This window comes from Leuciscus leuciscus (assembly GCF_965113295.1).
Source record: "Leuciscus leuciscus genome assembly, chromosome: 3".
NCBI lineage: Eukaryota > Metazoa > Chordata > Actinopteri > Cypriniformes > Leuciscidae > Leuciscus > Leuciscus leuciscus.
The window spans coordinates 51,942,869-51,956,853 of record NC_138727.1 but is presented as its reverse complement, the minus strand read 5'-3'; the positions used below and the strand labels follow the sequence as shown (position 1 = coordinate 51,956,853).

General features: G+C 37.4%; 2 protein-coding genes across 2 annotated transcripts in view; both read right to left on the bottom strand.

Annotated features, from left to right (window-relative positions):
- The window catches only part of LOC309493630 (uncharacterized protein), a 456,302-nt gene that overhangs the window by 3,919 nt on the left and 438,398 nt on the right, over nucleotides 1-13,985 (bottom strand). Inside the window, exons 24-34 of the mRNA XM_082162775.1 lie at nucleotides 12,116-12,147; nucleotides 9,658-9,726; nucleotides 9,310-9,514; nucleotides 8,666-8,794; nucleotides 4,690-4,871; nucleotides 4,419-4,580; nucleotides 4,137-4,343; nucleotides 3,827-4,059; nucleotides 3,536-3,602; nucleotides 3,357-3,448; nucleotides 3,113-3,275 (exon numbers count right to left, since the gene is read on the bottom strand). Of these exons, the coding sequence (XP_082018901.1) occupies nucleotides 3,113-3,275; nucleotides 3,357-3,448; nucleotides 3,536-3,602; nucleotides 3,827-4,059; nucleotides 4,137-4,343; nucleotides 4,419-4,580; nucleotides 4,690-4,871; nucleotides 8,666-8,794; nucleotides 9,310-9,514; nucleotides 9,658-9,726; nucleotides 12,116-12,147 (1,541 nt within the window). The remainder of the gene's footprint in view (nucleotides 1-3,112; nucleotides 3,276-3,356; nucleotides 3,449-3,535; nucleotides 3,603-3,826; nucleotides 4,060-4,136; nucleotides 4,344-4,418; nucleotides 4,581-4,689; nucleotides 4,872-8,665; nucleotides 8,795-9,309; nucleotides 9,515-9,657; nucleotides 9,727-12,115; nucleotides 12,148-13,985) is intronic.
- LOC309493644 (uncharacterized protein) overlaps nucleotides 1-13,985 on the bottom strand; it is a 78,151-nt gene that overhangs the window by 39,259 nt on the left and 24,907 nt on the right. The gene's annotated exons all lie outside the window — the stretch shown is intronic.

The window sequence follows — 13,985 nt, the reverse complement described above, 5'->3', positions numbered from 1 at the left end:
TGCTTTCGTCAACGAAAATTATGACGAAATATTGTCGTCAACGAACCGTTATGACCTGACGAAAACGAGACGAGACGAGACGTAAATGCTGGTCATGTGACGATGACTAAAATACATGTATAATGCAATATCGTTGACGAATAAAAACGAGACTAAATGTGGTTTACAAAATAAAAACTATGCTAAAATGTCTCTTCATTTTCGTTGACCAAAACGAGACGAGACGAAATGTTATTAACGTCACGACGAATGAGAGAATTGTGCGTGAACCCATAGCTTTGTCGGGTTTAAATTCTGGTTTGCGATCTGGTCACCCGATTATCAGCGAATTTAACAATATTACTCCATTAGTTATTCTATTAAAATGTCTCATTGATATATTTGACACATTCATAATCATTACTTTTGCCGGTTCTTTGTGACAGCTGTTATGTGCGTTATTGGCAGCGTCTCTGGTAGGGCTGTACTGTCCTAGTCGACTAGTCGATTAGTTGGTCGATACGTTCTGGTTCGACCAAAATTCTGATTGGTCGATTTTCTGCCGCGTTTATTTCATCAGTTTTGCCGCGCTGAGGCGCGCTCATTTCATCAGGTGGAAAGCACTAACTGCTAATGGGGGTGTTTTCAGAATACCCTTGTTTCACTGTAACAGTCTGTCTTCAAAACACCCCCCTTGTTTTCACCTTTTTTGGATTAGTCCAACCCAAGAGAGAGCGTCGAGCGTAGTAGGTTTGATGCTGAATATTATTTATTTAATTGTGAGAGCGTTTAATAGTCAGTCCTCTTCTAACATGTCAACAACAAAGAAATCGACAGTGTGGCAGCATTTTGTTAAAATTGATAACAGGAAAAAGGTTGAATGCAAAGTTTGCAAGCAACAGTTTTCCACAGCTCGACGACAAACATGACATATCATCTACCGTAAAAGTGGTAAGCTCACTTGTCTGCGTTAGCTTGCCCTGTCTGTTTTGAGTAAGCTATAAACATATCAGAATTTGCATATTTCAATGTTTTAGTGTGATAACCTAACTTTTTTATTTTTTATTTGGAGCCTAATGCGCAATTGCGCTGTGCTGTTGGTTGTGTTAGTTTTGAGCCTAGGATGCTTTATTTTTCAGTTATGCACTTTATTTCGTTTCTGCTCTTGATCTGGTTTGTTTAATAAATATATTTTTTTTATTAAAGTGGACGTGCCTTTTGTGTTTATTAAGAGTAAAAGCTTTAAGTTAATAGTCTATTCGTGTCTCAGCTGCGAAGCTAACGTTAAGCTCATCAGCCTCGCTCGGTGCGAGGACATGCACGGTGAAATGATAGTGTCTGACTAATAATAACTTATTATTATAACATATGACAAAAATAATTGTCTAAATTATGTTGTATATTCCTCAACAGTTCTTGTGATGATATCACTAGTTGACAACATAGTACTATTTTCGGAAATCATAAGCTATGATATTGCGCAGGTGATGCAGCGCTGTCAGAGCTGACAGACTCAAGTGTCAGACTCATTTCAGTGCAAAATAATTAGGTCAAAAACGATTTAATATACTGCAAATAGCCTACTAGTTGTTTGTTTATTTATAATTCATTTAGGCGGACAACAAGGCTACCAAGTACTGCGCACAGTGCACATCTAATTAATTTAACGTTTTTTTTTTTCTAACGTCATTTTTAGTCGATTTTTAGTCGAAAATTTCAGGACTTCAGTCGACCAAGATTTTCTTTGGTTGAGTACAGCCCTAGTCTCTGGTTACGTTTCTTCATTGGTTCGCTTTTAATTAGGCCTATTATATTCGTATTATTTACTGTGGTAAAGTAGAAAAACGCTGTAGGACAGATAGCCTACATTTGTACTTGCATGTCAAATTATTTTTAACACAGTTTGTGCTTGTTATATTAGACATAGGGCGCGTCAAGTTTAGTTGTAAAGCGCGCTTCACACGCGCGGGTGATTTTTAGTTTCACTTTCTCTGGCAGCGCAATCGCAAACATAGCCTAAATATCTCGCCCTTGTGAAGAATAAAATTCGCTCTTCAGACCAATTTACATCAAGTAGAAAACACGAAGTTATCATTTAAAGAGATCGATGGTCTCTTTCCTGCTCGTGTCCCACATCCCTCTCAGAGAGCAGAGTGGTAGGCTATATCACGCGTCTTTGTGTGGAAATATAAAACGAGTTTTTTTTTTTTTTTTTTTTAAATAACCCCACCACCGCCGGTAGTTGGTCCATTACCACCGCGGTGTTAAAAAAACTGCCACCGTCACAGCCCTAAATATACTAAATAAGATAACCTTGTTTGAAATTCTATATTGACTGGGTTAAATAGAATTGCATTACTAAAAAGAGACTAAAATAAAATTTTCATTGACTAAAACTAGACTAAAATGTCATCAGTTTTCGTCGACTAAAACTAGACTAAAATGTCATCAGTTTTCGTTGACTAAAACTAGACTAAAATGTCATCAGTTTTCGTCGACTAAAACTTGACTAGACTACAAAGAGTATGAACGTGACTAAAACTAATAAAAACTAAAACGACAGCTTGACACAAAGACTAGACTAAAACTAAAATTAAAACAGGCTGCCAAAAACAACACTACTTACAACTGAACATTATAAAGTATTACCGATACTTTACTTTTATATACTGTCTCTGAAGAGAGTGAAACCTATGGAGTGTGATGATAAAATGGCTTAACTAATTATGGAGGACGAAAATGATTTTAAACACTGAAGTTTGAAGTAGTTTAAAAATGTGGAGTTTGAAAGAAGTAATGCTATGCATGAGGACAGACAGACATATCAAAGATATTCTGTATTTATATTCTGACAGTTGGAGTTTGAATAATTTTCACTCATTTGAACATTCCGTCACAAAATCTGGGCCTGGGTCACAATGTTGCTTTCTAAATTTCGGACACTTGCTCATTTTAACATTGCGTTACAGGAAGGAAATGGAAGAATAGTAACAGATTAAACAACTGCCCCGGACATTTCTTTATAATAGTCATGGATTGCCTATAATAAGAAAACAACTGTAATAAACAACTGTAACAGTCTTTCATGTTCAGTTTTGAATAGAATATGATGGTAAATTGAGTGATGTCTGACCTCATTATTGAGGACACAATAGACCAGGAAGATGAAGGTTCCCTGCTGGGAGTTCAAGATCAGGAAGAGGATCTCCAGCTCCTTCCTGCCATTAGTGAAGAAACCCAGAATCCAGGAGCACCCAAGAATCACAAACTGAGCCAGTGTTTTAAATACCATAATCCTGCAGAGAAAGAGTTAGTGTCTTTATTGACTACTTTTTTTTTTTTTTTCTATGGAGTCTTTGAATCTGAATGTTTGTTACTTGGTTTGTTTCATCTGTGAAACTTCAGCGTTCAGATTTTTGAGAGTTGAGTTCAGACTGATGATGATGTTGATGAAGAGAATCATGTTTAACTGAAAAGTAAAAATAAATAAATAAATAATCACCTTGTTTTCCCTTTAATATAAATTAAAATCATGAAAAATAAGAAATGTGCTTACTGCTAATATGACACAAACAGGACCCAGAAAACTCCAGATAAAACCTTTATCCATTTTAATCCAGCAACTGTTTAGAGGAAACATAATATAAAAACTGAATGAATGTGTCAAAAATACTATGTCTGGTGTTGACTTTTTTTGTCTTTTTAAACTTTTAAGCTTTTACAGTGTGTAATTTTATAAATTTTTTTCAGATAAGAAATCACAAGTCACAAAAGCCCCAATCTGCTTTATTTCCCTTTAATTCCAAAATCAAATGAACTTAAAAACACAACAACAACAGCAACTCACTGTTCGCTGCCGTATCCTTCAGGAAGCAGCCCGACAGACACGGCCACCACAACCAGAGCAACCGTATATCCAATCACACACAGGAATCCACTGCTAAGCACCTCCCTCTTTTTGGAGCTGATCTGTGATAGGTTCTTCACACAGATGAAGAGCAGCACAGCTTCAATGAACATCCACACAAAGCCGGAGAGAAAGAGGAAGTGCAGCACACCTGATATCACGGCACACAACACCTGGAGATCATGAGAGACGGTTATGATGATTCTCAGTGAGACTGTGCTGAGCTGTAGGGCTCCTTCATCATTCTCACCTGATGAGGGCGTATGAGGCTCAGGAACTGTTGTGTGAGCAGGAACAGAAGGTGAGCCAACAGCAGACTCAGGCAGAGGTTGATTCGAGCCACATTATTCACTCCAGGACTCCACTGACAAAGGGCAAATGTCAACAGGGCCAAACTGAAGAACACCAGCCCCACGATCACACACACCAAATTCAACAGGTCCAGCGGTGAGTCGCTCTGAGAAAACATGTCAGAGTACATGAGTGCCAAATCTGTGCTGTTCTTCAATGCTCACTATAAATGTTCTCGTACCTCTGATGGGCGGCTGGTTTGCATGATGAGAGCGAATGTGGACAGATGAACACAGGAACACACAGTGTAGCTGCTGTTGGTCTTTAAAACAGAACAACCATCTACAATCCACTCGCTGATATTCCAGTACACACAGGACAGAGAACCGTTGGGGTCAAACTCCTGCAAAAAGAAGAAAGAACATGCAGAAAATATAACAACACTGAATATTAGATGTTTTCAGATGTTCATCAGTTCTCAGGTTGGACAAAAACACATTTCAGTCTCTCACTCTGATGTGTTTAAGGGTGAAGTTGACTGGTTTGGTGAGTTTAGTGTTGGTGGTTTTGGGAAGAGTAGCTGAGATCACAGTGGACATCATGGTTTTAATCGTGTCATTTGATGTGTTGAAGAAGTCTGGCTTCAGTAGATTCTCCATTGTGTTATAACTCATGAAAGCCACAGCAGCTGATCCTGTGTGACAGAAACAGAAGCTTACATACAATACTACAACAATAACAACAACAACAATAAAATAAAATAATTATAATAAGCAAATGTGGCTTAGTGGTAACCCACCCAGCAAAATCCCCAGTGTTAAATTAACACACAGCAAAAACTCCAGTGTTAAATGAACTCTCCTGGGAGTTTATATGGCTCCAGACTCAAGAGTGTTAAAGTGTTAAAATATGAGTGTTAAATTAACACTCAAGAGTGTTAAAGTTAGTGAGATAATTAAGTGATTCATTGAGTGATGATTGATCATTATTGAAGATACCTGATGTTAACAAGTAGAATCACCAAAGGAGAAAATCTAAAAAATGTAAGCCACCATTATGGTGATGAGTGTTTGCTTTAGTTGGGCTCTTGACCCTTTAATCATTAACTTTAGATTTTGTTTGGCTGTTGTATCTGAGTTATAACTGCCAGATGAACAAAGAGGAAAGGTGATCAGGTTATGTTTTGACATAATCATAAAATGACCTGAATCACAAATCTCATTTCGAGAGTTATGACTATCTTGTTGATTACAGCAGCCTGTGATTCTATATCAAACAATTTTCAGCAATTTCAATATAATCCTAAATATTCCTCAAAAGTTGTTCTGATCAAAGACTTTGAAAATTAATTTATTGAGACACACTGACATCAAGAATCAGCCTGTGAATCTCAACAATGGTGACAATAATAAAGCATGTTGCAGTGCATTCTGGGTGCCACCAATCAAAACTAATTTATGGCTCCCATCATGCATTGCGGTATGAATAAATTATGATCTGAAGTGTCTTAGTAATTTCCTTTTCCTAGGTCACCATTGTTGAGATTCATACACTGATTATTGATGTCTGTGTGTGTCTAAAAGAAAGATTTTTATCTTCATCAGAACAACTTTTAAAACATCTGTTGGATTATTTAGCAAATTCTGGATTTTGTGCTGTAGAATCACAGTGATGCTGTAATTAACAACATACATTTAAGCCAGAGATTAGACTCTAAATGAGTTTAGCGATTCAGGTCAAATGATGATGATGTCAAAACATAACCAACACCACCTGATCAACTTTTCTCTTTGTTCATCTTCATAATTCAGATACAACAACCAAATAAAAACTAAAGTTAAACATGTAAGGGTCACACGCCCAACTAAAGCAAACACTGATCTCCATAATGGTGACTTAAAATTGTGCTTTTTCTCCTTCAGTGATTCTGCTTGTTAACATCAGGTATCTTCAATAATGCTCAATCATCACTCAATGAATCACTTATTTATCTCATTAACTTTAACACTCTTGAGTGTTAATTTAACACTCGTATTTTAACACTTTAACACTCTTGAGTCCGGAGCCATATAAACTCCCAGGAGAGTTCATTTAACACTGGAGTTTTTGCTGTGCACTCTCAGAAATTTGAGTCCACACTCAGAGTGTTATAAGTAACACTGAAGCAGTGTTAAAGTTAATGAGATAATTAAGTGATTAATTGAGTGTTGATTGAGCATTATTGAAGACATCTGATGTTAACAAGCAGAATCACTGAAGGAGAAAATAAATTGTTAATCTGTGTTTAGTTTAGTTGGACTCTTGACCCTTACTTTAACTTTAGATTGTGTTTGGCTGCTTTAATTCAGTTATAACAGCCAGAAGAACAAAGAGCAAATGTGATCTGATGGTGTTGGTTGTGTTCTAACATAATCATCCCACATAGAAACATTTTGACGTCCCAGGGGCCTCATTTATAAAACTTTGCGTAGGATTTGCGTCAGAAGTGGCGTACGGATGAAACATAGGACGTGCGTACGCACAGAAATATTCGGATTTATAAAACCGTGCGCACGCACATCCTACGCAGTTTTCCCTTAATAAATCACAATCAATTCTAAATGTAGCGCAGCTTTTGCGGCTTCATGTCACGCCCATAGTTGCCCATAAATAGTCCGTGAAACGCCCACAAGTTAATATTCATCTATTGCGAAATCATGGCAAACACAGAGAGGAAAACCAAGAAACGTAACTTCACTCAATGTGAATTGTGCGTCATTACACATTGTGATGGCATCATGACATTTTATTACCATCCATTTGATCGCATCTGACAAGCTACAGATGTGTTACGAGGATAAATTGCATAACATTCCAATATTATTGCAGAACATATTTCACTTTTCTATGTGTTAATTTGCATTTCTGTTGTAATCTTCGTTTGATTTTGTTTGTTTTACACTGCAGATCGATCAAACGGGTGTTTGTGTAGGCTGTTAATTGTAAGACTTGCTTTGTGAAGTCTTCATGTTATTTATGAGAGGCAGTATTGCCATTTCTTTTACACAACGGTCTACAGTTTCACACACTTTCACACACTTTCACGTGTTTCTTCCATCTGCCGACGGTGTCGCCATTCACCCATTTTTGTGCGTACGCCTGGGTCAGAGTTTGCGTGGTTTATGAGAGATGGACAATATTGAATAGGGGTGAGCGGGGCTAGCTGTCACATACTTGTGTTAAATAATTCCACACATGCCAACATGTGGAAAACTGATCTGGCCCACATATAGTGTGGAATGATGGCATATATGGAATGACGGCCCTTGGGTGGCTCACTCCTGTTTGACAGATCTGGGCCACAAGCAGGCCATAGCAATGCCACATGTCAGCCAAGAGTAAATAAATAAACCAGAACTGGACCTTATCTGAGCCACACAATCTGTGTATATTAAATATGGAGTCATCTCAGCCTTATTAAGCCTGTTAACAAGCAGAATCACTGAAGGAAAGAAGAGAACAGAAAAAGAGACGAGCAGAAACACAAGAACTACAACTGACTTCAGACACAGTCTAAGATGAAATCAACTGAAGAGAAAAGAAGACATTAAATCTGTGAAGATCTCAGCAGAGGACCCAGTCAAGGACCCATCTGAGTTCACAGTGATCTAAAAGTGTAACCTTACAGCGCTCTCACTGTGTGCTCATATTTTGGCCACAATGTGAGTCACCCCAGCTAGAAATGTCATTGGACGTGGACTCCAACATCACTCAGACATAAAACTGTGGTTGCAAATTAAAATTGGGTTGACGTCTTAAACATTTGATGTCAGGCTCCAACGTCATTAAACAACTCCACAAACAGCATTACCAGCTTCACTTATTACTAACCAGACTGACTTTATTTCTGTCAGACGTCTACAAAAGTTTTTATTGGGAATTAACAATGTGCGTGAAGGACCGCACATTTTCCCGTCAAGTTTGCTTTTTATAAATACCAATTATTGCGTAGAGAGCGGCGTACGTCTTCTTTTGTGCATACGCAACGTTTATAAATGAGGCCCCAGATCCGGCCTCAGGTGTTTAACTCTAATGTGTTTCATTTGAAGTCACCATAACAGTGATTAGTGTTTCCATTAGTTGGGCTCTTAACTCTTATTATATCTTTGCCTTTTTTGGCCGCTGTGACAGTGTGTTTGTAAAAAACATTTCCAGTAGCAAAGAAAGCTAAAGTGAAATGAGATCAGGTGATGATGGTGTCCTGTTGATGGTTTTATAATCATCATGAAATAGACTGATTCACTGATGTCTTTTGAATCTAACAATTGTGTTGTATCATTAATATTTTCACATCACAAATCCTGTGTTTCTGCAGCATGAGATCCAGCAATATTATAACAGTCAGTAAAACATTATGCAGCGGATCTGGGACGTCAAAATGTTGCTATGTGGGAATGGGATGATAACTCTTTCTAAAATGTTTCAAACCTACAGAAATATCTCACATACTTGTTTCATTGTTGTTCTTGTTGTTCTTGGCGATCCCAATGAGATCGATGTCCACAGAAGAATTTGTTGTGTCAAGTCGAGGGATTTTATCTAAGGTGACTTTGGATCCAACCATGAAGACTTCAACCTCTGATGAAAAACAAACAAGCAGTTATGTGCTATATTAATTTATTTACAATTATTATTTTTTTTTTTTATAAAAGTCCAATTCCATTGAATTTGCACAAAACACAAACAAATAAAATGAATATTCACTATTGTTGGGTTTTCATCTCTGATGAACCCTTCAGGTTTACTTATATTTACATTTATTCAGTTAACAGATTAAATGAATCACTATTAACTGTAAGGTCATACAGTACACTGTATAGTCAAGTGCTGTACAAGTGCTTCAGTTACCAACTGGTTTAGCTTCTGTCTAATCTGTCTAATGTGACGAGCTTCTACCAAATGATGAAGCAGAAAGAGCAGAAAACACTGTCTAAAACATTTGTAATTTTTCACAATTATATAGTTACTGTAGCTGCATTTATCATCCTCACCGTCTGACACCTGTGATCCACCGCTGCTCTCTAGACTATATAAACTCCCTGATATCATATATAATCTCAGTTTCATCATCAATAATACGTTTCTCCACTCACCTACAACAGCAAGAGTAAAACTGACACTATCACTCGTGTCTGTCGGCTTCACCAATGTAGAGATGAGTTTCTCACTGGTTTTTAAGATACGGTTTCCATAGGAGGCTAGTTCAGCTGGGCTGACTGATGATGATGATGATGATGATGATGACTCTAAAATCTTCCCTGAAGCGTTGAAGGCCACAGTCAAAATGTTGGTCACAGTCTAATTTATTGATCAGATAAACAGTGTCACAGTAAATGTCAACAGATCAAATAAGACAGCACTGTATTGTCAATCATATATTATCTACAGTGTATAACTGACAAATGTTTGATTATTTGATTATTTTTCTCTTGAAGACTTACAGTCACAGAGAGCACTTGTGATGTGATGTTCTCGATCTTCTCAAGAAGATTTTGGAAACAGTTCTGACTCTGAAATACAATTGTGAAAGCAGTAGGCTGTTGATTTTGATCATGTTTTTCAATATTAACAGAGAGCCAAACATGTATTGTTACTGCACTGAAGGTCACTGTGAAGGTTCAGTGATGTTAGTACAGACACACAACACAAATCTAGCAACAATAAATAGAACAGCACATTCATATTTTACAAACCGGTATCTACAATGCACATTTTATTGCACTACTCTTTGAACTAATTAATTTCCAGTTACGAAAAAAAAAAGAAAAAAAAAAAAGAATATTGCATAAAATATCACCATTTCCATTTCATGTGTTCAAGAGAACAAAATCACCACTTCCTGAAAAACTGGCTCAAAACATCAGTAATAAAAATGGAAGCAGCTGCACAAGAGAAGCCCGTGGCTCTATTATAATTGTGTATTTGAGCTCATTGTGAATTCAAAATGTTCAAAATTCTCAACACTATCACAGTGATGTCACAGTGGTGTCACATGGTGATCAGTGTTTGCTTTAGTTTGGCTTGTGACTTTTAAATATTACATTTTCTTTGGCTGCTGTAACTGTGTTTGTAAGACACATTTGTTATGGCTAAAAGAGAATGTGTCCAGGTGATTTTGGTTTGTTGTTGGTAATAACAACATCATCATCTAGATTCAGTGTGCAGTCTTTGTAAGGGGTTTTTCATTTTATATTTTAAATTATAATTTAACTTTCATTATACAGTTTGAAATTCAGCAGATTCATAAACATTTATGAAGGATGTTGAATGCATAATAAGACACAAACATGTGAATTTACTATGTCATTTAGACACAAAGAGACATCAAGCATCAGTGTATGAATCTCAACAATGGTGACGATCAAAAGCTTCATGCTGCAATGCATGCTGGATATCTAGGCATTGCACACTTTGACCTCACATTGTGGCCATAGTATGAGTATCTTGGGAGCTCGTGGTGAGATCACTGTGAGATCAAATAGTTGACTGGGTATCACTGTCATGTTATCTTTTGTTCAGATGCCTAATGTGTGTGACAGTTCTGGGAGATAATCAAACCAACTCATTTTGATGACAGGCATTTCAGAATGACCAAAACAAAACTTTAGATGGTGTGTGATGAGATTGATCAGTCCAGTTATCTAATCACATAATCGTATGCAATATCCCAAAAATTGCATAGGCTACAATACATGGATGGAAACACTGGCATTGTTAGTTCAACTCTAAGGCCCTATCACACACCCGGCGCAATGCAGCGCCAGGCGCTACGCAAGTGTGTTTTGCTAGTTTCAGCCCGACACAGTTTTCATTTTCACGTCCTGCGCCACGTTGTTTAAATGTGACCCTGGATCACAAAACCAGTCTTAAGTAGCACGGGTATATTTGTGGCAATAGCCAACAAAACATTGTATGGGTAAAAATTATCGATTTTTCTTTTATGCCAAAAATCATCAGGATATTAAGTAAAGATCATGATCCATGAAGATATTTAGTAAATTTCCCACCTTAAATATATAAAAAAAATATTTTTGTGAGTGGATGCAGCACAATCGCCTATAGAAATGGACAACTTTAAAGCCAATTTTCTCAATATTTAGATTTTTCTGCACCCTCAGTTTCCAGATTTTCAAATAGTTGTATCTTGGCCAAATATTGTCATATCCTAACAAACCTAATATCAATGGAAAGATTATGTATTCAGCTTTCAGATGATGTATAAATCTCAATTTTAAAAAAAATACACATAAGACTGATTTTGTGGTCCAGGGTCACAAATAGCAAATGCATTTGCGCCCATTTGTGTGGCCATGGGCTTCTGGTCTGAAAACGAGGTGTGTTCTGGCGCATTGATGGTGCGTTTCTATTTTGAGGAACTGAAATAGACGCGCCATTGACCAACTGAAACCTGGTCTAAAGTCAATGGCGCAGTATTTATTTATTTTTTGTTATTTAAAGAGCGCGTTAGTAATATGAGCCTATAGGCAAGTCCACAACGCAGTACACTCTGCTCATTACACACACAGGGACGCGCAGCAGCACACAAACATGCCAAATTTTAAAAACAAAAGGATTACAATGTAAAAGATTAATATTGTGTAGGAGATAACGTGGAATCCGGCTTGTCCCGTAGATGGTGTTCTTGCGCTTTAACCTCGTTTCCTCTCTGGAGAAGCGTTCAGTCTTTCCACTTCCAAATTCCGTCATGTAAATAACGAATCAGCCATGACGCGAGCGCAACTGACTTTTAAAGGGAATGGGAGATGAGACTCTGATTGGTTTGTTGCACGTTACGCCCAAAACACACCCATTACTCATTAAGAGAATAGAGACAACCCTTTTAGACCATGCACTTATATGGTTAAAATATAAAACTTAAATTTCAGAAACTCAACTTACGGTGCATCCTTCCTCCAGCGTTATATTTATATCTGCAATGACAGAAATCAGCATGAAGACAATAATAAAATACATCTGCATCAGACAAAACTTTAGAAAATAATCTCATAAAGTCCTATCCATTTATAGCCAAAATATATATCCAAAATGTTGTATTTTATTCATTTTGATCTTAGTTCAGAGTGGAAGTCAGTGTCTCACTTTAAACTGCTATGATGTTTCTCCATAAGGAGCAGAACTCAAGAATCTCAACAATGGTGACATGCCACAATGCATGCTGGGAGCCACAATAGTATAAAACATCAAATAACCACTTTTGGACAGTGATGAGATGAGTCCATTATTACATTTTTTGTTGTTGAAAACTATATCACCTGATCATTTTTTGCTTCTGGCTTTCTTTGCAACAAATTACATGTTATGGTAAAAACTGTTACAAAAACCAAAAAAAAAAAAAAAAAAAAAAAAAAAAAAAAAAAAAACTAAGTATCAAACTGCCCAACTAAAGGAAACACTGGTCGCCACAATGGTGACCAAACATTTTCAATAAATCATCAACATCTAAACCTCTGTTAATTCTCAATAAAACTTCTGTAGACGTCTGACAGAAATAAAGTCAGTCTGGTTAGTAATAAGCAGGGCTCTAGAGTGCGACCAATTTGGTCGCATATGCGACCAAATTTTGTAAGTGTGCGACTAACATTTTTCCTAGGTCGCACCGGTGCACCTAACGTCCTCGCATCCGCTGCCTCTCCACGAACGTTTGTTGGCGTTTGTTCTCCTTTGACGGAACTCACACTCTTCTCTCACGCGATGCCACAGCTCGCACAACACGACAGCCCTGCTTAATGAGTGACGACGGAGGACAGAATTAAACATTCAAACGTAGCCTGGTTACACTTAAGGTCTGTTATATTAGTCTGATTTTATTTTAAATTTCGGCTTCCTAAGATTATAAAAAATAATATATTGAGGTAAAACCATTAAAAACTATCTAACTACGCGCAACTTCTTCCCTTCGCAGCATTACGCTGTCATTTCTCCCTAAAACTCAGAATCAGCACGATCGGTGATTGTTGTAAATGCAGTCTAGCTACTGTTGCTAAATTGCGGGACGCGTTTAATAATTGAAAGAGCTATTAAAAACACACAAATCTGCGCAATAGATGTTGTTCGCATGGCGGCGTGCGCTCCGAAACAGACCGAGACAAGCAAATTATACTTTCGGTTTCATGTGCAGATTGTGCGCGTCTAAACGATCAATTGTACACACCCAGCCAGCAGAGCCATGTGGGGCCCAAATGGGTTTGACTTGGGCTATCTAACTGGGACCCAGCCAGTCTTGCACCCAGTTTCCATGTAGGCCCCACATGGATTTGCCCAGATGAAATGAACACTGCTTAGTGTGCACACTACAGGCTGTTTAATGTAACACTTAATCAGCATTGGAGGTAATGAGATAATTAAGTGATTGAATAATGATTTTGTATTAGTGAAGAACACCTGCTGTTAACAAGCATAATCACTGAGGGAAAGAGAAACACAAGAACTACTTCCAGCCACAGCCTTGGATGAAATCAACTGAAGATAAAATACATTATATCTCTCAAGATCTGATTAAACAACTCCACAAACAGCATTACCAGCTTCACTTATTACTAACCAGACTGACTTTATTTCTGTCAGACATCTACAGATGTTTGTATTGAGAATTAAGAATTAAGAAGAGGCTTAGATGTTGATTACTTATTTGAAAGTAATAGTTTGATTTGATGTTACCATTGTGGCGATCAGTGTGTGCTTTAGTCAGGCTTTTGACTTTTTGACATTTGTTTTTCTCAGGCAGCTGAGTCTGTTTGTTATGGTGAGA